Source organism: Haliotis asinina, chromosome 3 (assembly GCF_037392515.1).
Source record: "Haliotis asinina isolate JCU_RB_2024 chromosome 3, JCU_Hal_asi_v2, whole genome shotgun sequence".
NCBI lineage: Eukaryota > Metazoa > Mollusca > Gastropoda > Lepetellida > Haliotidae > Haliotis > Haliotis asinina.
This window is the reverse complement of record NC_090282.1, coordinates 58,657,444-58,684,186: the sequence shown is the minus strand read 5'-3', so window position 1 is coordinate 58,684,186 and position 26,743 is coordinate 58,657,444. Positions and strand designations below refer to the sequence as shown.

Sequence of the window (26,743 nt, the reverse complement as noted above, 5' to 3'; positions counted from 1 at the left end):
CAACCCTGTCCATCTGGGCGTGTTACGTGGTAATAATGGACTCAAACAGGATACCAAGACATAAGTCGTTATCGGGTCATCGTAATTGTATCATATTGTTTTAATAATTGAAGGTTATTGATGGTGCAGATGAAACACGTAGGTGTAAATGAGAAATACATGTGATGATGATATTTCGCAAATAGTCTCACTGTTTCTTTCAGCACATTATTCATCACTAACATTGTTATACTTTAGTTCAGATAATTCGAGATATGGCTGAGATATTGCCGATGTGACATTAAATATTAACTTACTCATTCTCTCAGCTTATTCGATCCGCTGATCCATATTCAAAATATTTAACTTTCCTTTAAATAGACATTTATAAATGTATAAATTCTTTTTGATTTAACAGGATTGTCAAATCAAAAACTGTGACGGTGGTGTAGCCTATTGGTTAAAGCATGTACTTGCTTGTCTCGCCGAAGACCCGGATACATGGGTACTATGTGTGAAGCCCATTTCTGGTGTTGCCCGCAGTGGTATTGCTGGAATATTGCTAAAAGCGGCTTAAACCCATACTCACTCACTACTTATACAGCCAACACGCTTACACCGAACTGTACAACCACACTCACCCACTCACTCACTTTTCACTCACTCAGTTCAAACTGAAAGTCCAGTGGCTGAAATCGAAATAACTAAAAACTGAAAAATAGTAGCAAACTCTTGTTTGAACTTCACATTAAACGAGCAAAGTAGAAACGCATATCGTCATTAATATTTACACTGAGTATTTGGTGAATAGCATGTTGGTATCTGTGCAATTGTATAACTCCCAATGAAGTTTAGCAAGATTAAACCGATGACGTCATACAGTGCTTTGACGTCACGACTCCAGATCAGAATGCAGTGATTTCATTGTGTGCACTGACAGTGTAGAAGTAATCTAAATTACCTTTGATTTGAATGATATTTCTTTGTACATGTCCAACCTATTACATGTCGAGAATAAGTATATCAAGAGCTATTATTATGTACATCCTGTCATCTACAAAATCATATCCTTTTAATCAACTCTAGTAAAGTACATTTAGAAAATGTATCTATGTATATCTATTACGCTACTACATGCAGAAGAAATAAATTCTAATAAGTTCTACTAACTGATCAATTGGGTACTATGTGTGAAGCCCATTTCTGGTGTTACCCGCATATTCCTAAATATGTCACACCCGATTCATTCCATTTTAGATATCACGTTACAGTACTACACAACTCATCTCAGTGTGCGTGATCGCGACATATTTAGAACTGTCTTTGAAACTGAAAACGTTAAACTGCCCTACATTATGTACAATGTGATTAAATAAAGACGTTAGTTTCAATTTCTCGTGAAAATAAAATTTGTGATTGGTAAATGTTATATGTTGTTGTAGGCTGTTATCAAAAGGACAAAATAACTATTTCACGCCAAGTAAATGTTATATTTTCACCTAATCCAAATCTTGAGAGAGGAATAACGTTTATCCACCCATTGAGTCGATGTTTGGGTATACTGTGAGTCACTGCGATCTTACTCACTCTGGATCAACACAGATCACTTAAAAGGCAAAACGTTATAAGTTTCAAGAACCTATTACCAACGTCGAGGGTTCACCGTCCACGGAAATAATGGAGCCGAGCGGTACAACGGTGGAAGGAGATTGTAGAAGTAATAGAAACAAGTCTTCCTTCTCAATATTCTAAATTTCTTCTAGAAGGAAATGACAGACTCGGTGCCGAATTCCACAAATCAATAGGCATCTACTTTGGCTAATCTTGGTTGCGACCGAGGGACTGACATTGGTAATATAAATCGGTAACTGGACGTCTGTTTTGTGAAAGGCAACTGTAATTTCGTTAATCTGACTGGGATCGATACGCGGGTTTCCCATATGTTTAGCGCTCCCTCTTGACAGTGACTTGTCGGGCCCCTGAGAGAGAAAAACGTGCTCTGACCAATATGGGGCCTCTATCCAGTGACCTCTTATCGAGCCCTGGGCAAAATGTCGGAGAAAATTAGATGTATTCCCTTTCCATGTCATCAGATGCTGTGATTATCTTGCGGTTTCCATGTCATTATATCCTCTAGAAACTCGCAAGTAATAGTTGCTTTTGGTTACGGCTTTTGTAATGAAGACAATAAGGATACCAATCGCGCCATCGGAATCTCATTTGATCTTAGTAATAATAAAAACATAAACACCGAAATGGACCAGAAATTGAGGGATATGATGCACAGGCATTGCATAATAGGGCATACACATCCGATCTTCTTGCAAGTCTGAGCCAATGGTTCGTGAACGGTGGCAGAGTAAGGGTACTTTCAGTTCATCGCCATAACAATGAAATATACTAGAATCATTGTATTACCACGTTTTTAACTTAACATTATGTTTCAGTCAGAGGAAAAACGTGGACAGCATGTATCAAGCTTTTCTGAAAACGTTTTTAAAGACGTATTTGTTTTTAATAGACACTCATGTATTTTTCAATAGATGTAAGTATGTAGCTATAATACTGCATGTGTAGTTATTCCTGGTTCCTTCGTGAAACAAGGACGTTACGTATTGATTACAAACAAATTGCCTATATGTGAAATTAAGTTTTTGGATTTCCTGCACCTCAACGCCAATAGTTGCCACGGCGTGACGCACAAGTACAAGATAGCAGTTTATTGCTCATAAGATAGACATCCATCAACGCACTACCGCCATTTCAAAACAATTGAATTTATCAGAAACACTGACTGCCGAATTCAGATATTACCCGCTAATCACGTGTGGTGGAACAAGCTGCAATTACATGGCGAATAAAGTGGTCAGTGTACGTTGATTTCTCGCCCCATGCCAATCACAAATGTAACTTATGATTGGTTTATTGAAAACTGCCGTGTTATCAGTGATGAGCCGTCTATCCCTTGGCGAGGTTAGCGACAGTCAGAGGTTGACATGGAAGGTCAACACGAAGAACTAGATAATCGAGTAATTATACTGCCATTTACACGTAATTGAGCAATGTGAAATGCGGCAGCTGACTTGCTGTAATTGCGTCGTGACCAGAAACGGCTAACAACAGTAAACCAATGAGCTCGGTTCGGTTAATTGGTCAAGTGTAATAAATGAGTTGTTTTGATGTCGTATAAACCATGAATTGCTCAATCTAACAGTTGTCCAGGAGTTGTTACAGATCTGCCAGTTGCAATGAAAAAGAATTTAGTAAGACAATATATATGTACTCTAAACCAGGAAAGTTTGCGTCGATAATACTTTGCGATTGAGCAGTTTTAATAGCATAAATGCGACGACAAAACTTTGCGAGTTGTAAGATCAGTATACTCACTTCGCGATTTTATGCTATGAAAGCATAAACACCGAAGCGTCACGTCACATACGGTGATTGCTTTCTGTTGTGTTGTAATACCACGCTAGCGATACACAAGTACTGTTAATAGTGGACCCCATTGCAATTGTTTTGGTGTCTGCACAAGCACTTTCAAGGAGTGGGCGATTATACTGGGGTAGGGACATTCATTTGTACCATATCATTATATCCCCCTGTTGAGAGCCGCGATGCGATCCAAGAATGCCCACGCAAGTCTAGAAAATGTGGCAAGTCTAGATTTCCTTAGCTTCTGAAAATGAAGGAAGTCTCAGGGCTCCATTTCAACTTTTTTTTCACAATGAACGGTTTTTTTTCAGTAAAATATGTTCATTTCAGATACTAGGTGTTAGTCTAGTATACCATTAATACCATTAGCATTGCGTCCTAATGGTGCATCAAGGTTTACCTCCCGATCCCTTTAATAGCCTCTAGCCCCGGATCTTCACGAGTGAAAGATAAACTACGACCATCTGTGCTTTAAAGGATAGATCAGCCTGGTATGGGTTTGCGTCACGTCCTGCCAAATGCAAGACTTCGTCGAGACTTGTCCGCGGCTATGAATATGCAACCAAATATTCTCAAAGTCATCGTGTATTGCAAATCAAATAGTCGTTTGAAGAGTATGATTCCGACATTGCAGTGAAACTTTCTAATGCATATCATTATAGACTAGCATATCCTTTATTTTAAATCGAACATGTAACATTTTGTTCCAGCATCTAACTGAGTGAAAACATTTACATATGTATGTTCTAATCACTAGGGAGTTACAATATGTGATCTTTTATCTGATATTGCATCTGGTTTGGAAATGAAAGCATGTTTCCATATAAGTTATTACATCTGATTACACAAGTACACATAGCTTTTCCTACATCTTCCTATCTCCAACCAAGTACACACACGGGCCTACATTTTCAAAGCACAATTGGTGCTAAAATAGTCGTAGGTTGATGCTAATGCGTGGCGCTTACGACTATCTTAGCACAAGGAGAGTTTCGACAATTCATACCCAGGAGTCTTCTATCTTTTACTGGGGTGGTGGGGTTGACCTGGTGGTGAAAGCGTTCGCTAGTCACGCCGAAGATCCTGCTTCTATTCCCCAAATGTGAAACCCATTTCCGGAGTCCCGCCGCCGTGACACTGCTGGCCTAGAGCTGAGTAAAACTCACTCGTGTTATGTTTATTGTAGGCGTGAGACCTTTTATGGGCGAGACCCTAGAATGATGATCTATCTTCTGTTGTTGGCGATTTATAGCCTGTTGTCCAAACAGTGCTAGCTTTCCACATTAGTTTCAGTTCTAGTTATTTTACTTACTTTAACGGCAAGTTTTTATAATATACACACATTCCATTTCAACCTTAAGCATGTTCTCGTCTCGAATATGCCTGAAATATCGCCGATGTGACGATGAACGCTAAGCCAATCACTCGCATGTGCGAGAAAGTGAATAATTATGTAAATATATGTTAGTCATGGGGTAGCTACATATTGTGATCTGTTGTCACTTTGCATACACAGAACTTCGCACTGGCGTGAAATAAGGAACCTATATGTATATTCTTATGTCTTGTACGCTGGGACATATCCAGAAGTTCCACAAACATTTTTGGGCATATAATACACCCTTTCAAGTCAAAGAGCCAATGTAATAAAACTATTTGCGGCATGTCTCCCGATAGATTCAAGGTGTCAATTAAATCTGTAAATAACGAATCCAGACTGCAGTCTGGGAGGCGAGTGTTAATACATCTAACTGCTGCATCGCCAAATGAACTGTCATCTAATTCAGAAGAAGAGTCCTGCTAATGATCTGTGAAATTGTATTCATAAGTTTCACACTTCTTATTTTTAATAGGATCTTAAAACAATGGCGTTCGGAAGTAATCCCCAGCAACCAAACTGTAGAGGTGTTCTCGAATTTCCAATTAACTTGACTATGTAGGGGACCTTCTGACAATATATACTAAAGATATAACAAAAAGACAACTTATCATATTACTCGATCATCATTACAAAGTCACATGCTTCATCGAGAGGAACGGGAAGAGACTGGTGTAATGTATTATATGACTGAAGGAAGAGGGCTATTGTGTGAAGGCTATCTCTTATATAAAGAGTAACGTACACCAAATTCTACCGTGAAAGAATTATGCTTCTGTGATGTTATCGCAGGTGAATATGCAATCTGTATTTTGCAGTCTTGCGCCCACAGAAGTAACAACGCATTTGCATTGACACTGTACTTTTACAGGCCACAAAATGTATTATTTTGTATAATATTCATTATTAATTATAACAGTTATTAATGGTGTCCTCGATAGGTAGACTCGATTATTTACAGATCGCAGCCATATAGCTGGAATACTGCTGGGTGCAGAGTAAAACTAAACTCACTCACTACACATTTCGATACGTCACATCATTCATTTTTTTTAAAGAAATAAATTAAATAAATAAATAAAACACGTGGATCAGTCAGTAATCGCCAGTTATTTAATGTATTCCATGCATCGTCAATATTGACTTCAAACCCATAAAACATTAACATAATTATGATATAACCATTGATCTGTTTGAACCACACATATGCAAAGAGGTTGTGGTTTTCAGGATTTAATTCAACAAGAACTTTGTGTTTGTGTGAGTGCGATGGTGTTATCGAGTTGCCGAGGTTATGTACCAAGTCGTTGAATGATGATTTAAGTCCTCCGACCCCATAATTATTTTGCACAGTTTTGAGAAAGGCAGGGAAAAGCTATATACACTCACTCACAGTAAAGAGATGTAATCATTGAGGCACTGAGACACTGTCTTGATATCTTTACAAATACTGGGCGAAAAGTGCGTGACTGGGCAGAATCTGGGCGATATTTGAAGTATATATTACTTGTAAGCACTTCGGCCTCGCCAAAATCGACGCTGAAAACAAGGTCAAGTGTCTAAACCGATTCTAACATGCACATGTATCGTGCAGTATTAGGTTAGATCAAACAGTGTCATACAGTACGAAACGGAACTTACGCTTGGGGATATAACTTTTATAACGTACTAAATCAACACGAAACATCGAAGGTGGATAAGGCTGTAATAATGTACCCGGGAAGTCCTCCACATAAACGAAATGTCGGAGAAGTAAAACTTTACAAATGCCCAAACAGGCCCTCTGTATCTTTTGTGCATATTCTGCGTTCCAAAGAAAACTCGTTCGCAAACCTAGGTTTCTTGACGAATGAGGTAGGATCAATCACAGTAGAAGTTCATTACTTTTTTCGATGTTAATGAAAATTAGCATGGGCTATTTCTAGATCCCACACTCGACGAGAGGCCTTAGAACCGTCGAAAGACCTGGTGAAAGCTCTATCTGAAGCCGGAAGATGCGCATTTCCCCTTTGGTACGACCGGGAATTATCCCGGTCAGAACCGATTCAAAAGTACGTACTTGACTCGCGATTCCCAAATGTCTTACAACAAAGATACGGTACTGTTGACAATGCTAATGTCACGTGGGCGCATTCTTTAAGCACTTGCCTGAAGCTTCTGCAATGTAGTAGATTTCCTGTGTGTGTACATAAATTAGGTTGTGGCACTGACACCTGGTAAGTGTCCAAATGTCACTATGGAGTTCTACAACAACATACGCAGAATTGTATAAACGCTTCACCATTAACCTGCGAGTGACCATTATCTACACAACTACTTAACAAAACACACACTGTACGAGTGACTAACAAGGTGCAGCCCTCTGACATCTGACGGAGCCATCCCGATCCACCGGCCATGTGGCAATGCCATTGAAGTGATAAAGGGATTAGTTACAGTGCACGTACACTACCATACAAAGGAGGAACAGGTCGGAGATCACGCGAATGGGTCGTTCTTCAGGACAGGGTGGGGTAGTTGAGAAACGACCTCTTTAGATGGCATTTGTCGAGGTTACTCCTTGTTCAGATATTCAATATCAAATCTGAGGTATGTCCGGTTATTGAACGAAGCGGTACCACCCAACGAGAAACATTCTATACACATCTCAGACATGTCCTTGGAAACTATATAATCACGAACACGGATGTATCATAGTACAGTTTCTGCACTGATTAGGATACAGAATGAATATGGACAAATGTGACAAAGTTGGTACTGGTCCTTTAACACATGCCAAGATGGAATAAAAAGAATGCTATTTCAAGTTGCACAAAAACTACGAGGAATATCTTCCGTTTCTAATCCACGGTATTGTCGACCTCTTCCGCCTTTACTGTACGACAGTTAGCTCTGTATATTTGGAATAGCAAATACAAGGGAACTTCTTGTTCATTCAGTGACAAATGTCAGATACTATGTCTGGAGCGGCTCACGTGTGGACACAACGTTCGACATTTCAGGAAATCCACTGATGCTCAGTTCCGATGAAATTTCAATAAGATAATCTGTATAAAATTATGGAAACTGTGTTGTCGACACACATCCATAAATGTGGCAAATCACATGGGAAATGGCTTGCACTTAGTGTGATGAGAAAAATCGATATAGGTATTTCATCTTTTGTCATATTAGATCGAGCAGGGCTCTTTCGCATTCGCGTTAGCGTCAGTGTGGGGCTGCCTTAGAGCTTTCATCGTGACAAATCTCACGCAAACACAAAGCATGTGAATTGATTGGATTCAGCGTCAGAGGCATCTAGTGTATATATCTTCCTCATGTATGTATCACGGGCATATTGTTATATAGGTGGTTGATTGATTTCCCATGAAATGTACAAGTCATAGTTATGTGTAGTTTTGATGAATGAATCTTGTATGGGTAGTTTTGTATCTATGCTGTTATACCACGCAGCTGTCAGGATGTGCTCAGGTTTGTTCCGATTGCTGAATTTATTTCAGGAGTCTTTGATATGAGGAAGGTTCATTAGTTTAATTATTAGAGTTTGTGCAATGCTCTTTTTGAATATCCGGGTTAGAACAGGTTTCCAGCAACCCATGGTTTTTGTAAGAGGCGACTAATGATATTTTAGGACAGGCTCGCTGACTTGGTTAACATATCGAATTCGAACTGTATAGATCAATGCTCATGATGTCATTCACCGGATTGTCTTGACCAATTCCGATTATTTACAGACCATCGTCCGATAGCTGGAATGTGTTCGAGTGTGGCGGTAAACAACAAACAAAACATACTTACATGGTTCAGGAGGACGAGGTAAACAATCACCCAGAATATACTACCTGAGTTATCAAAGTGAGTTGGTATTCTCTGGTGATGAAATTTGACACAATTGGTTATCATGCTGTCAAAAGTTGTTCCCATCCGAATGGATAACTCTAACAGCCAACTGTGCGGTTAATCCAAGGGATGATGACCCTCATTTGCCTTCTTTTAAGATCATTTATGGCCAGGTCATCATTATTGTTCTGTTGCGTCCGTGAGAATGGAGGAGTCATGAAAAATCCAACAAAAATGTTGTTCCACAGCGACAATGCACAAACAGTCGTTTTGTTTTACTATGTCTGCAATGCATATGGTCACGCTTTAACGTCACTGAACACTGGCCACTGAACACTGGCACCGACAGATTTCCATATCTTACACATTTTGAAAAAAATGCTAAGCATTGTGCAATGATTATTACGTCGTTTCGGGAAGATGTTCTCAAATCTGAGGTAGCCTTCAACAAGAGTGGAATGGAGGCATTCATGCATCGATGGCAGAATGGTGATGGGTATTGTTAAGCGCCATATTTTCAGTCACTGTCTATTAATCAGTGTGACCTTATTGACGAAGCCGTTGTATTTTCAACCTATACACCCTGTTGTATATAATACATACTCAATTTGACCCTTTGATTTCGTGCGACGAAAAGGTGACATAGTTTGTTCACTTCTTATTGTCATGGAGTAAAATGTTGTCGTAATATTAGAACTCGGGAGATGAACACCCTAACTGGAACATATGGCGATAGATCATCATGACGTATACTGACTGTTGTTACACATGACGCGAAATGACTGACCCTATCAGTCATATCACGAAGCGGCTGAAACGTTCAGTCATTTCACGAAATGACAGATTTCGCAATCTGACTGTAACATATATATGACATTGCACAGAAAGTATGTTCTGACCTAGTTAATGTACCCACGTCATACAATATCTGATCAATGATGCCTACTGACCTACAACCAAAAAATGTCGAATATCACCAGGAAGGATATGTTAGGGCTATTTCAACTTGTATCATTCTTTGCTGTCGTCGACGTCGTCGTTAGCGTACTCATTACGCCTGCACGTTTCTCCGTCTGTTTCATTAACTTATTAGTTTCTATTTAGGAATAAATTTAATGATTAATAGACAGAGCAATATAGAATGTCAACGAACAGTGAGACATGAAGAAGACGCCCTGGAATATGGCAGTGCGAGATTGGGCTTTGACATTCCGCTAAAATAGAATGTGTGTCAGATAAAATTGACGTAAAACGCCGCCTTGCGTCACGTATAACGTCACACTATTGATTTGAGGTCTGAAATGCCTTTCGTGATGTACACACATTATTGCACGTAATTGTGCACTTTCATATCACTAGGCTGACATCATTAGACTAAATCACTAGTGATATCATTAGACTCGTATCACTTGTGACGTCATTAGAGTAATATCATTACGTAGCCTTGAGGGTAGTTTGCTGTTTCTCGGTCACCGACAGTGATGTACATTTCAATAGAATTGGTATACTCAAATATGTTGTTTAAGGCAAAGTACAAGGGGAATATGGATACTCAGGTATATTGATTGCCCCCGACCTACGTTAATGCCTTAATACCGAAGACCGTATCGCCTTAATACCGAAGACCGTATCGTGGAAAACAAATTCCTAATGTTCAATAAGATATCTAATGAATAACCTTTATAGAAACATTACTTTTTTCTGGATAGTAATGACGCTATCAACAGACAGAAACTATCCACAAAAGATGGATACTGATTTCGTATATCATCCCAGAAAGGAAATCACTTGCAAACAATCATATGTCTTCCCAACAAACAAAGTAGTTAAATGAGAGAAAAGATGTCTGAGTGTTATATTTCCCAAGACAGCCAACTCTAATGTGGCCCATTGTTGCACTAGCAAATCCCGGCTTCTGCGTAAATGTTCCAGAGAATGAGCCATTAACAAGGTCTGGGAAGTTATATTATGATCTGATACATGTATGGTACCAGTCAGCCACACGCTGTGATTTAAATGTGCATACATGTGTATTTGTGTGTGTGTGTGTGTGTGCGGGGTGTGTGCGTGTGTGTGTGTGTGTGTGTGTGTGTGTGTGTGTGTGTGTGTGTGGTGGGGGGTGGGGGTGGGTGTCACATATAACATCAGTGCACTTTAAGCGCAAGTGCTACGAACGCAAACTATGGCAAATATGTCATCGGGTTCCAGGTTCAGAATTGAAGTTGGAAACTTCTCAGTTAGAGTAGTGTAGTGGGCCGAATTTAAGCAGAAATGATGATCACGTTCAACGTTTGCTTACAAACTATCTGCCCGACGTTTTCACCCGACAACTCTTTTGTAAACACGAGACAATAAAGTTATATATTATTATGAATTTTCTTTTGAGAAAATAAAGGCATCCTTAAAGCGTTAAGCTTTAAGGCCACACTACTATTCTGATGTTAATCATTGTGACGAGACAGGAAGTACGTCAAATGTTGTGAAATGTTTAGATAAAAATGAAATTCATAATAAACACCACTGGCAGTTTTTTATGCATTTTGGTAATTATGCTATGGCATACATGTCTAGATCTACACTATTCATTTCTGAGTTAAATATAGTACAGTGTAAATCTACACTATATATAATTGTGAATGTCCCATTCCTCTCTGGAACACACTGTTTGTATAGTACTAAAATTACCCAACCAAACTGATAAAAAGACATTTATAGAAAGTTCCTTGTCCTCAGCAAAGCATGACAATATTTGTGAACCACCATCAAGTTCGTGATGAATACGGAAATGTCCTCATTTTTAAAGCTTTGATAAGACATTGAACAGTGCGATCATAGTCAACGTTTCGGCTTGAGTTGCATGTATTTTTGTTGTTTATTTTTTTGGTTTTTATTGTTTTATTTTTGTTTTCGAAGAATGGACATGGTCCACTGTATATGTATCGTGTAGATACTGAAGTCGGGATTCACTGAAATATTCCTCGATATAAAGAGAGATTTGTCAACATGATAGTACAAGACACATTTCTTTCAATACCAACCTAAGGAAACGGTACTGAAATATTTCTCGATGTAAAGGGACTTGACATCAGGAAAGTACAAGACACGCTTCTTTTAATACGAACCTGAGAAAACGGTAACACTACTCTGCATAGATACGAATATGGAACAGATGAATCAGTTTCACTGTTCTATTTTAATTCCAAATGATCAATCCGTGGAATGGAAGAAATATAAGGTGTTTAGTTTACTATATCCATGTCATGGATATACTGGAAGCAAGAGTTGATCTGTGGCTAAATGTAAGGATAACATAGAGTCCAGTACGAAGGAAAATTCGGACAGGTCCTCAGACTCACGGCAGAGGTTGAAAGTACCAATTCTGGGTTTTAGGAGGTTTGTTCCTTGGGTAATATAAAGGTATTTTAATGAGATATTTATTTCAAGGTATGCTTTACTTTACAGTTTACTTATATGTACAAAATAGTTATAGTGACATTGTCCCAATAAAGTAGATGTGACACAAATCATATTCTCTTCAGTTATCAATTACAGTAATAACACTAACAAAACACAATAAAACATATCACTATCTTGAAACGAAAAGTTTGTCTTGGATACATTTTGTGCATTGACATGATTGTAAAACAATCACTTACATTAGTCAGAAATGGGACCAAAAATTTAGACCCCTGGCATGTCTATCCGTAAACTTTTTTATGTTGATGTAACAGGGAGATGTTTCTGCGTATTTCAAAGAAATTAATACTGTATTAGTTACATCATAAACCTGATGACTAATGCATTTTCAGCATATTGTGGGTGCCTTTGTATGATATAATCAAATCTGAGAAAGAGAAAAAACTTTGTTACGTATTTGCTTCTAAGGAAAATCTATATTCGTATAATTCTTTAATATATTGGTCAACCGCTTTGTTGATGTTGATTATGATTGTGTTTTCGTGTAAACATGTTCTGTGCACTTTGTCATGTATAGAAATGTTAATTTCAATAATTCTTCACAGAGTCTATAGCAGTGTAATGATAGACTTAATGCATTGAGTGGCAATATATCAGCCATGTTATGACTAAAACTGGCAATACGTTACCCATAGGTAATATAAGAGTATGAAGTCGTTCGACAAGGACAGTAAATGAACTATATTATTACAATTCCAGACATTACAATTAGCATTTAACTTGAAACTGATGTGACTATTTGAGACAATACAATGCAGAAAACGGGGCATGGATCGCGAACAACTAAGGATAGATCACTATACTAGGGACAAAATGAGATGAGAAAGATATTTCAATTGAGACACTAGTATTCCTACGGTAATGTGTTACCTCGCCCCTTTGAAGACAACCCGTCCGACAAGATAACTTGTCGCAATGCAAGCTTTCAAACTGAATTGCACAAAAAGATACATCAGTTGAATTTAAACAGACAGAAATGTGCACCATGAAATGGGCTGGTTCAGGTAGCTTTCGAAAATGACCGACAAAGCACCTTGTTATTTTTTGCGTGTGTTACACGCTGACTTGTAAAAGGAATCCTTTGTCAAAATACGGAAATTGATCTGACATGATCTAAGTCGAGGACATGTCATATTTTGAAATGGTCCTTCCTGTCGTTGCGCCGTTAACCTGTTTTAGCTTCCATTCATAACCGGATGCTGTATTTGAGATAAAACAAATTTTGAAAGAGAACAACGCTACACCAGCATCGACAGAACTTGCTTTGAAATGAATAAGAAAAATTGACATGAACATACGCTGGGGCATAAAAAATAGATTTTGACATCAAAGGCATTTTAACTATTTGAAAGTAGTAAAAGGTTTATTTAAACTAGAATTTTTATCATCCCTCATTTATATCAAATGTTTTGTTCAGATGAAGAAGTTCGTCTGCTATAGGTTGCTGCAGGCTTGGGCATGACCTCTATACTATCCATTCAAGGATAATTTTCAGTTTGTATCTTCTAGTCGGAGAGATGACGAACAGTAGAGTTTTATTGTCCTCGACGTGCTATTTTCTTACAACAGTTAACTACGACTTGAAAATGGTAGTTATCGAATTATGTTTAACGCCGAATGGAATTGCATTTGAGTTATCACTGCTAATCAATTTGACGATCAAAGTGATATCAGTTCGAACATTTAAGCGATGCAGGTTCTAATATTTGTCATAGTATAATCCACGAACTGGGGTTTGATGATTAGGTTAATTAGAATTAATTAGGATTCATATGTTTGATATGACCATATGTTTCCCATATGCCCAGCAGACACATCTTTATTATTATGATATGTATATAATGCAGCGTCCGGACACAACGTACTGTAACGTATTGTAATTTTATTTGGGCAATACAAATATTGTCATGTTGAAAAGAAGTGTTGACAAGTAACCATGGCCAAAGACCTTTAAAAGATAAGTAAGCAATAACAGTGTACAGATATGTATATTATGTATATTGGGATGTGTCGACCTTACGCAACTGACTGCTTATTTCGTAATCCAGCTATAGATCTTCTCCTCCAGTGATCGCTGCCTTCCTTCGAATATTGCTTAGTCTGAGTATTTGTGTGATGTCTTTCCCGAACCCCCGAGAAGTTTTTAATTGACAGATGGTATTAATACCCCTTCCGAAAGACAATCTACAATTATATTTAACTTACCAGAAGCTCGCATTATGAAGTAATCATAACAGTTTGAGTTAAATAATATGTGTGTAAGTAATGTCAAAGCATGGCACTTACGACTACCTTAGCGCTAAAAGGGCTTCGAAAAGCTGGGCCCTGATTAAGCAGCTTTCACTATACACGATAGTTAGAACTTCTATTCCAAGGTGTGAAGCCCATGGCCGTCATCCCTCTTCCGTGATATTGCTAAGAGCGGCGTAAAACTAAACTCATTCACGCATGCAAACGTCAACACCTTTCTACTAATTTGTTTGGTTTTTTTAGAAATTCAGTATCTGATGGAACAATGAATTCTATTGAGATGAAATGTTCAATTGTTAAACACTCATCGGTATCATAACGTTCAAATGATCAGAGAATAATAAATGCACTTGCAATATGTGCAGGGTCACTAAGTACGTGTCTATTCAAAGCTCTAAATTCCACACGACTGACAAAAATCTACGTCTGCACTGGGTGACACTGAAAAGGACATCATAATGTCACATCCACAATCTGGTTTGTACGATCAATGCTCGACTTGCCACAAAGACCCGTGTTTGTAACTTCAATGTTCAGTGTCCAGTAATGTCATTCATTACAAGGGCAAGCGGCTGGCCGCAGGTGGTCAAGGAGCTTAGGCCCATAATAATGCTGCCCAATGGCCGTTAGCGGACAATTCGCACGGTGCTATAATTTCCCTCATGTCTGCAAGTCTGCATGAACAGGCAACGTCTTTAGAACCATGGATTTCCCTAATAAAGAAAATCCATTAATTAGATATTCCTCCAAGTGAGACTACCAGTGTTAAACAATGTTTTTCACAGCTTTCTGTATTAACAGGGAGGACTCAGGGGCGAGGTAATTTGGGTTAACGGATTTGGTGAAGTGAATTATATCAATACACACCTAGACTTTGGTTAATGCGCCCAGGTTTGCATAGCCAAAGTTACAATAATTAGATTGAACAATGAAGTTGCAATACTTCCATTGGGTCTATTGAACCCTATATGTGGAACTTCTCGAGGCGCGAGATACACGGAGATACATGGTGTGTGGCTATGACCTTTCTAGTCACAAATGATGAATATGATATTAGTGACAATGATGATATAACTATTAATGCACAATGACAAGGTGTTCTCTGTGTAAAACCTTGTCAGCGGGTATCCTTCCTTTGCCCAAGCAACATCTCATAATCGGCACAACCCTAGGTCCATCCATGTTACGAAGCTGAAAATGTCCAGGACGTCATGGAAAATGAACCTTTCATCTTTGGAATAGGCTGTGTGCATCTAAAGAAAATTCCTGCAACAAATCTGATCTCGTCCTTTTTGATAAAGCCAATGAAATTCTTTCAGTGATTTGATTTGCTGTCGATTCAGGGACCAATCTGATCAGCACGATTCAGGTAAAACATGATAAATATGCGGACTTTGACTTGTAATGTCTTGCTTACATCTCAGGCACTTCTGAGACAACGCTTCCTGGGCTTCAGCTGGTGATGAACGAAGCCAGCCCGCTGACTGTGCTACGATAACACTGAGTCTCTTTGTTGCATTAATTTATTTTAATCTCTAAATAATAATAATAATAATAATAACAATATCCGAAGCATTCGGAGTCCCATGTCACAAAGCGATCGTTGCTCTAATGTGATCGTAGGTCCCATACATCAGCACAGACGTACGGCAGTCGTAGCGCTAAGATTTGTAGCGCTTTGTGAAGACGTAGAACGTACGACAGTGATGCGGTAGATCATCTTTGAAGATTATGATACCCCACAGATTAGGTTATTAAGAATTTGAAGAAAAAACACTATACTTTACAGATCGGAGACATTTTTCAGTTCTGACGTAATCAAGTCCCTTGTTAATAAGGTAGGTCGACAAAACATACCTTGTCTGACGCCCAACATGAGACGCACGCTGACCTTCATTACGATCAGGGCAGAAACACATGACAACAGCAGGTTAGATGACAAGATAAGTAACATTAAAATATGATTGAACGTCGAGCCGTCGTCTTAATGAGGCTTGTCTGATAGATTTCTGTTCCAGATTACCTTTGTGACAATAGCTAAACATGTTGCACATCTCAAACAGTAATATATGTGCTTAAGTGAATCAATGCATGTCCAAGAAAAATGCAGTAATATGAATAATATTGAACTCACAGCAAATGAGGTAAGTTTGTTTGCAACAGTCATATTTCTTCTCGTGAATGCCAAGGACATATGCAGAACACATTATTAAGGAAACTAAGCAACATCAACAGAAATAGACATCGTACTCCACGAAGGATTGGGAACAGCAGGGGTGTTATCTTTACCGCAATGTCGAGATACTGCTCGTTCTAAAGAAAAGACTTAATGTTTCCAAATTTAGAACGACGGAATGAACGTAGCGAGTTCGTCTTCATTGTCAAACCATCAACATGTCAAAACTGTAGTTTGAACAATGGATTTCATTCTGTTCCCAAAGTAACAGAAACATTGATACTCGGACGAACTCCATACAAGGTCAGTCAATTGGAATAGTTGATATATATCTTTCGTGTCTTACTTGTTCTACAATGAAGCGGCATTAATACGACTGTCCTCGTACTGACTGCAAACATCTATATCATATGTGCTGAAAGCAAACCGATAAATTATTTATGAAAACTTTTCAACAACAACTTCAAAATCATTAGGTGTGTATTGTTTCGCAAGTAGATATATGGTTTGTATCGATGGCCTGGCTTTGAAATAATTTTCCCTACATTGGGTATTCAGTAACTGTTATCGCCAGCTGATTTAAAACAATCTGTTTTGGCTATGTCACTATCACATTGCAGTGACATTTGACAGGGTATACTTTGCCATTTGTTATGAGCAATGTAGACGATTGATATCATATTGCAATTTATATAATGGAAATGTTTTATGAAACGCATATTTTATTACCCAACTTTAGTATCACTACAAAAAAGTGATGTTAAGTGTTTTATGCGAAGAATAAGGAAGGATTTCCTCATCGAATATCGCACGTAGCATACACAGTTGTAACTTCATCTGACCAAAGTCTTTATCCGAAATACCTACGTCATATTGTACATACAAATAACCTAGTCTGGACCAAACAATCAAGGGGTTAATATTATGGGCCACAAACCAATATGCATAGATACGCTGAATTGCAAGCCAATGATTAAGATCAATGCCAACCCGCGTACCAGTGTTAGGAGCCTTTGTCACGTATCATGTTGCATTTTAGAAACTAGATGCACTCTCAGATGTTATTTGTAGTTTGCTAAACGTCTAGGTGTAATTAGCGAAACTAATTTGTTTTGCAACATGATATACCATCGTTAGGTACTGTTTAAATACATGTCTATAGAAACCCCAGAAATAATGGCAGCATGGTATTGTACGTACACTGACATATAATTGTGAAAATGAAAGAATATTTCAATTTCCACTTCACTCAGATTGTATAAAGGCATATGAAAATAACAAATATATATTCTGGCATATATCGCTTATGCTGTTATCAGTTAGAATTATTTTTTACTTCATACAGATTATACTTTAGTGCATGCCACCCTGATCATAAACAAAACGTAATCACACCATGTCACATACAATGAAGTTGAAACGAAATTGAAACGTATCATATAATGGCACAGATGCCAAATGGCATTTGCCTCAGAATCATTAAAATCTGAAAGCAAGTAGAAACCATATTCACGTCTCTGGACGTAATAGGAGAATTAGAACGAAGACTTATTAAGCTGAACTTGACGACTATTATTTTCCTAACAGGTGACAAACCTCCCACATGCCATGTAACCCAGATTATTGTGTTGACACGGGTGTTGAGTAGTCAACGTTTATAAACATTAGTATTGGCTGAAGATAGAACCATTCGATTATGGTCCAGCCTTTATAAGAACAAATATGCCTTTTAGACACACACAAGTGTGCTAATATTTACAAAGGCCTGAATGTGACACCAGACGGACAGGTGTAAACAGATTAATTATAGGACAGCATTGAGATGTGCTTTGTGTTTGAAATAATAGCAATATTCTCAATTATCCCTGATGGAACATTTGGTGAATAAATATAAGACTGTTTAGTTGTGTCGGATCTGTTACAGATATAATTATATTTCTTTCTGAATCAAGGTCTGGTGCGTTAAAGCGTAAACGGGTTAGAATACCCGAACATTCATATCACCTGCTCAGATTTTATCTCAAAGGACGTTTTTCAGTATCTGTGATTGTAGATAAATGAATAGAGCATTCTTCTGCGTGTATGAAACAATCATATTTTGTTACAGTCGATGACACTATGTCAGCTTATAAGCTGTACTTAAATCAATAAGCTCTGCATGATAGCACTACCGATCCACTATCGCGGTATCGCCCTTTTAATTCAGCAGAAAAGTTAACTTACAGAAGAAATGAACGAGGAATCAGGTCAGAATGGTTCGGGTTAACTGCTGGTTGCTTTGATCGTTTTTTTCCAGTTCAGATATAATTATTTACCCAAGGAAATAATTCAAGTTATAAAAATGGTCACCCCGCTCATTCCGTTGCGGGTGCCATTAATATTTATTACTATTCCCCAGTTATATTCCCAATAGGAAATTGAAACAACAGGGCGGCCCGATGAGACAATTAAAAAAACAGAAAGTTCAATCGGGCTTCAGACACCGGCGAAGATGATATTAAACATATTACAGCTACTCTCGGTAAAGTTTACACAACCCTTTAGCCATGGAAATGGAATCGATGGTCGTATGAATCAACACATTAAATATACTTACCTAGCCCCAAGAAGTTGATTATCAACAGGAGACTACCAGTTATATCCAAATTGAGCAACAACCATGGGATCATTATGACTTGCTATGCGTCCGTCAACTTCGATAGAGTAAAATGAGTCAGGGGGACACAGTTGCAGGTGAGCCTACCACTACAAGCAAATGGGTGTCCCAAACCATGATGGAAGTCCAGCGAAATAGTTCCGAGTCCTCAACACGGGAGTAACAGAAATAAAATTACATGTGACTCGGGTGTTAGCTTTGTTCCCGCCCTTTTAACTCCACAAGGAACTATCGTCTGCTATTCGCACGAGCGCACGCGCGCCTCTTCTCCACCGCACCGGAAACAAACATCCAATCAGCGCGTGTCAATTTCACGGAAACTCCAGAGTATTGACTGAGTTGTGAAAGGGCCTTCAAGAGTACAGAGATAGACCGACTCTTGGGAGCAGAGCTTTCCTATCCTCCTTAGCGCGGTATTATACCATTGAGACAGTTGTTGGGCAAATTGTATTTATAAATCTGAATTATATCACCATGTCATCAAAACCCGGTTTGAAGGGGATAATCTTTTATCAGATTCTTGATACATGCAACAGAAATTACCAACATTAATTTGCTTTTCAAGAAACATAATCAATAGTTGTAAATGGTTCTGTCTGCCGTGCTCTGGGTCTAGTGGCATAGCTGGTAGTCGTGTTAGCAGTTCCAACAGGTTAGGTCTGGCAACTTTGTAATTGGAGGTGACCGAGGCTTCTAATAAAAGCCTGCTCGCGTTTAGGGCCTCCCGCCTCCGAGTTCAGCACATGATTTCTGGCAGCAAGGGCGACGAAGTCAAGATTAAGAGAATGAGAAATGACTTCTTGTTAGTTCTCCAGCATTGATCTGTAGAGACTTGCGCTCGTTCCTCAACCTTATATATCAGTAGTGACTTATTGACAAAATGCCATCTAATGTTGCGCGGACGCGAAATAGTATATTGCACTTCGGTAGCAGGGAGGAGCAGATTTATTCTTTCTTTGGCGAACAATCGCGCCTTATGCATTTCCTCGTGCGCCTGTTTCAATTTCCATCGCTGGGAACTGTCACTCGCTTCATCAAATATCTTGGGCTAATTTTCTTATACTGTTACAATAAATGATTGATGAAAGCAAAGGGAAATAAAAAGTCATGACCCTTATTACCGTAGTCTCGCCTTGTGGCATATGATTTGGAAAGCCGTATGCTAGATGCCAGGCGAAGCTGTTTCAGTACAATAGTAAGACTACCCCTGTGTCTGTCTACCAGCATTGATTTCTCCTCATTGTGTTATCTCGTCCCTTTGAGAGAACTTCGTGAGATGCTACAACTTGCAAGAACAATAGCCAGATCACGGTATGCCGTATCTGGATGTACCTTAGATTGGTGGCAGCCTCGCTGATAGTGTCGAGGTTGACGGCTCACGTGGCCAAGCAGTGGTTTGTCTCACAATGTGCCGGAACAGTACGTTAACGGCCTGGAATCCAAACACACTTCATTAAGTTAGTCCCATATATTTGATTAGGCAGATCCTTGTATTCTCGTCCCGTCTACGAGCAGAGCCACAATAGCCGATTTCCTTTCGACACATGTTTGCGTTGCATGGTGTTTGTATATTAAACGAGAATATAGGACATGTAAAGGTCTGCAGCCTGGTCTACTAAATATGTCGTCCCGATTCAGTTATATTGGTAACTTATTGGACACGTGGCTCCCCGCTAGTTCGGAATATCAGAGCGTTTACTTTTGGAAATCTCGAAAAGGTTTGGGTGGTAAAAGGCTGTCATATTACTCAAACAAGAGTAGTGATTTTGTTATTATATGCTCTTAGGGATTTCACAAGGAAAAGTGTTGTTGTACAGATCCACTCACTTTGTTGTATATGATTTTTTATATTGTTTTTAGAGATGTCAATTTGAGTGAGTGAGTATGGTTTTACGAAGCTTTTAGTAGTATTTATGCAATATCACGGCGGAGGATACCAGAAAGATGCTTCACACATTGTTTCCATGTTGAAAATCACAGCAGTCTTGGGCGCGACGACAGAACAGCTTAACCTCTTAACCTCAAACGCTAACCCACCACCCCTATTTCAGCGCACAACTGCAACACATCCATGGTTTTATCAAATTTAATTTAATCATCAACCAACATGGACAGTGGTACAGTAAAAGGATACGATTTAACCACAAGGCCTCTCCATCCCCAAATGAGTGAGTGAATGAGTTTACTTTTACGCCGCTTTTAGCAATATTCCAGCAATATTACGGCCTGGGACACCAGAAAAGGGGCTTCGCACATTGTACCCATGTGGGGGATCAAACACGGATCTTCGGCGTGAAGAGCGAAAGCTTTAACCACTAGGCTACCCCACCGCCCCCATCCCCAAATGAACAAGACGAGGGTCCTCATCATGCTACACAACTACATACTAATGAATGACCTTGTATGTTTCGCTACAACGAAATTGTAAACTGTGAAATGTAGAGTATCGTCAATCGGCCGTACTGCTTAGTCATAAAAGAAACATATAATCTTTCCATAAACTGCAAATATTTCTTTGATCTTTATTCGCCCAAAGTCATAATGTTTATCAGTAACATATACAGACAGAAAAGTCGTTACAATCATTAAGAATGAAACATTAAGTACTTAACGTTTAATATCACATGGGATTCATCTGTTGACACACACTACAGACGATCCTCCAGCAGGTTCTGGGAATCATTTATGTCAGTCATAGTACATTATACTTCCAGAAAAACGACACATCCTTATTACCTGTAATGTCAAGCATCCAACGTTTATCAAAAATGTATTTGAATGAGATTTCAAGAAGCGTTAAGTTAGTGAGATAATAGTAAAGAGAACTAAATACCCGCAAAACGACACCATAACGGGATATGAATTCTCTTAGTATAAAATATTAATTCCTCTATGTGAGAGACTTAGAGAAAAAACGGATTTATATGGACATTCTAATCGTAAATCCTTGCACATTCATGAACAGATATTATAATCCATCTATATTTTAAGCTGAAGCATCGGTCAGATATCTGAAATGTGTTCATCCATGTGAGCTGTGCTGCCAAACAGAACCAAACTCGTCATGATATTGAAGGGTGCTTTTGATTCTTATAAGGTTTCTACAGCTTTGAATTTAAACTGTAACCCATGCTTTCATAATGCGGAACTTTTCAGCAGAATCTAATCGTAATGTGTGAAACTGCATCTCTATTCAAGCCTCTAGTTGTTCTTAACATGTCGTCCACGACATGGACGCGGAAGGATAGGGTCATGGAAGATTTTCATTAAAAATGTTTTGGAAAATGTGTGCAATAATGGCATGAACAACAGATCGACGTATAACATATATATTTATAATTGATGTAAATAACGAGATATACAATGGTTGTGACTCTGAAATACTTCCGACATGAGCATGCTAATACAGCTATGTGGTATTGAAGAATGGTTTATATCATTTCAATATTTGGACGTTATAAATGTACTCGTACTGCAGTTAATCCTTCTTTGCCGGATGGGCCTCGAGCACAAAAATCTTTTGATTACTCTGTGCTCAAGCTTATCCAATTCTGGCGTTTCAGTAGGGGTACTTATGAGTAAATATCTCGTGACCGGAAACTAGCAATATGTGCATCTCAATATTACGTTTGTGTGTAGATATATACCATTCAGTACCATACAATTATACATTGTACTTATCATGCACGTAAATGTATTTTCAGCTCAAAACCCTTTGATAACCCCTCGTATATTGACAATGGTGTCATTATAAACGTTTCAATACAACTATTTAACGTTCTTAAAGTTTCTTTGTTACTGTTGTCTGTCAAGGACTTCCTGTGATTGTCACACACAAAATGTATTTAAGCTATGATAGAATGCCTTCGCGTATAACTGTTTCATTTGGACTGTACCTTCATAAAGTCCATGGCTTTTTTCCCAATGACCCCACGTGTCTACTGATATCAATTATATCAACACGAGTTGATAAAGTTACAAATATCAGTAGACATAATTGATATCAGTAGACACGAGGATGAGATTATGTTTATAATCAAAATCATTCCTCTCTAGATTTCAAGGAAGAACGTACATCTCTCAACACTGTACTACCACTAGACTTGCCGTCCAACGATGTCATAGCATCGTGACGTCATCAAGTTCATGACGTCATAGCATTGTCAGGACATTGTACGATATCTGTGAGGAGATGTCATATGATCTCACACAAACGATATCACCGATATAAACGAACACAGTTGTGGATGATAATTTGTACTTATTGTTCAACACCAAATCAGCAACAGTTCACCCAAATTAGGGCAGTTTGTAAATAATCGAGCCCAGGCCAGACAGTCCGATCACCAGCACCTATCTACGCATGCGCAGCTGGGATACGATGATGAAATTACATCTAATGTATGAAGTTGGTAGTTGTTAGATCGTCTGTAAAGCGAGCTGGTAGATAATTTCTTCTTAGATGACAGAATGTTACTCGTTTCCAAAGTGCAGTGGTATCCGTACTTTAAACAGTAACTGTGTCTTTCTTCATGGTAATGCATCTTTCTTCAGGTCTTTCTTCATTATGCTAGTACTAAATTCCGATACATGACGTTTCAAATACTGTAGAATATCATCCTACATATGATTCAACGTTGAACGGAGACATACATGATGATAAAATTCACATTTAGAGGAAGATTCCAGGGAGAAGTACTAGTCTTGATGAAGGTTGTCGGAGAGCTTTTGTTTACGTTCAAGACAAAATAGATCGACATTCTAATCTCATCACACACATACACCAGAACATATATCCCAATGTGACGCAAACACATGCTCTTCCATCACATGAAACACATGATGTTTCATTTAAATGCTCTATTTAAAGTTTGTTTTTATCTCTGATAGCAGAATCATGTTACAGCATATTACCTCTTAAAGAATTTTAATGACATCTCGATGAATTCAGCTTTCAGGTTATACTGTATTTCATGTATATGATATTCAGTTTAAATGCTCTATGAGCCTTTTCGCATGCCAGAACACCCGGCCTCAGATACTAACAGTATGTCACCGTGACTACATTAGTTTAAGTACTCAGGGAACATGAACAAACATAGAGGGTACATCAACCAGTGGCCAGTGAAGTACGTATTTATCTTATCGACGACCTTAAATTGTTTGAAGCACGAGCGCAGATGACAAGAAAAACAGATTTAGAATTATGTCTCTTCCTTCGATTTGCATTTGAGATAAAAAAAAAAGAAATACAACGAAGTACCGAATGAATTGCTATTGCCAGCGGGGTATATAAAAATGTACCTCGCTTGTAAGCGGAGTACATTGAAAATAACAGAAGAGCAGTCAGCCAATCAGAAAACGACATTTATGTGTGAGGTAAGAAAACGACATTTATGTGTGAGGTAAGAAAACGACATTTATGTGTGAGATAAGAAAACGACATTTATGTGTGAGGTAAGAAAACGACATTTATGTGTGAGATAAGAAAACGACATTTATGTGTGAGATAAGAAAACGACATTTATGTGTGAGATAAGAAAACGACATTTATGTGTGAGGTAAGAAAACGACATTTATGTGTGAGGTATAAATATAGATATGTTATGTCAATATTTTTTGCATGGTACCCAAACACCTTCTGATCACGATATGTGGACTCTCCCATACCTGTTTCACCTGATCCTGAGTAATCAACCAGCCATGACATACCCACATCACCTAAAGAATTCCCGTTCCTAACGGGTAAAACAGTACATGAAGTGAGAGGATATCGTTCCTTATTAATCTACTTATGTAGCGCCGAGGTTCCAGCTTGGCTGCTCACAGGCGCTTCGTTTCTCCCTCGATCATAGGATGTTAATCTCAAGGGAACATCGTGTTTTCAGTTGTAAGTCCACTACAAGTCCACTGCTGCACGTGTTCATGTGGCCACCATCTGATCATATACCAGTATACCAACGGATTCGTGGGATCTTTTAAGTACACGGGGTTGTGTACTGTACACTTGGGATTGTGACAACACTGAAAGAGTTTGCATAAAAAGTTGACTCCTATGTGTTACACTTGGTCATAGTTAGACTCGATCCGGGCACATCCAAGCTCGCTGGACCGTTCGACCGTTCGTCCACCACGCCCAACAACCTAAACCTAAGCATATGTCTGCCCGTGTGCTGGACTCCATGGCTCATAATGACTCTAATGACAAACTTGATGGGGGCGACTGATTGCACAGGATAACCTTTTCTGAAAAAAGACAATGTCATTACTTGATGGTCATTCACAGAAGACTTGTGGGATTCCTATGATGGGAAGGGTTTTGTCGCTTTTATTTCATACATTGTATTGTATCAAAAGTAAGAATATGCGTTGGGTCGGATGAAACAAAATATATTTATTATTTGTATAAGGGATATTTGATTCTGTTAAATCTCCGTACAAGTACATAATTATCTGATAAATGACAAATCTATTCATACATTTATGCCATATTTCACAAAACCAGGTATCAAGTTTCCTCCTCCTTTCTGAACCAAGCCTTCATTCAGGGAATCAATTTTCTTGGAGATAACATTTAATGAATAAATTAGCTCGTGGAAACCAGTTATGTTTGATCAATATTATCAGGAAAAATAAGTATCAGTTTATTTCAGCCTCGGGTCTCTAACGAAAAGGTCATCTTAAATGTGAGCATTTGTCCTGTTGGTTTATCGTCACATCGATAAGGTTCTGTATAAAAGTCGTTGATGCTGATATATGTATATTTGCCTTTCCCACCCGTTCCCTTTACGTAATAGGAATGCTGTAATATCTAGCCATCACACAATGTGTCATTACACTCACAGATGTTTAATTGTCATACGATTGTCCCTGTGAACCGTTACGATTGTTAACGGAGCCATCGTTGTTGGGGATATATAATATGCAATGACGTTATAAACTCAGTGTAAATATCGAGTATATCGTATATTCTGTAGTAGACTAGCGGCGTATCGCAATTAGACCATAGTACGATTTCGTCATCAATGCATGATTACGCTTGGGAATGCCGTCATTAAAGACGGGCAGTGCAGTATTACGTGGCATGATTGTAGGAATGGCCATTTCTTGTATTGGATGATAACGGCCTGTAATCTCTCAAGCTAAGACCACAGGACCAATGATTGATGTAATGAACAACTTGTGCCTTTGGGGCACAATCACACGCAATAGGCCACCTGGACACTGGGACCCATTAGCAGTAGGTCATTTCCAACTCAGAATCTCAAACACACAATATAAAGCTTTAGAATTTGATGGCTTTGCTGTTAGTCATTTCTTACCGAGTTATTATTTCTGCAGCCATTTGTTGGAAAGAAATTTCGTCAGATTTTCCATGCTTGTCAAAGAAAAATGTATAAAATATTTCAGTTATGGCCCGTTTATGCTCACGTGATATTTATCGATCTACACGTTTATTTTGGCTACACGATTCTGATTCAAAGTCTCTGAAATGTAAAATAAGCTTTTCGTTTTTTCTTCATGTCATCCGAGTATAAACCAATAAATTGGC

General features: G+C 38.5%; 1 protein-coding gene across 1 annotated transcript in view; it reads right to left on the bottom strand.

The window, feature by feature from the left end:
* LOC137276936 (lachesin-like) overlaps positions 1–19,204 on the bottom strand; it is a 53,984-nt gene extending 34,780 nt beyond the window's left edge. The window contains exon 1 of the mRNA XM_067808586.1: positions 19,132–19,204. Coding sequence (XP_067664687.1) covers positions 19,132–19,204 — 73 coding nt within the window. The remainder of the gene's footprint in view (positions 1–19,131) is intronic.
* Positions 19,205–26,743: the final 7,539 nt, after the last annotated feature.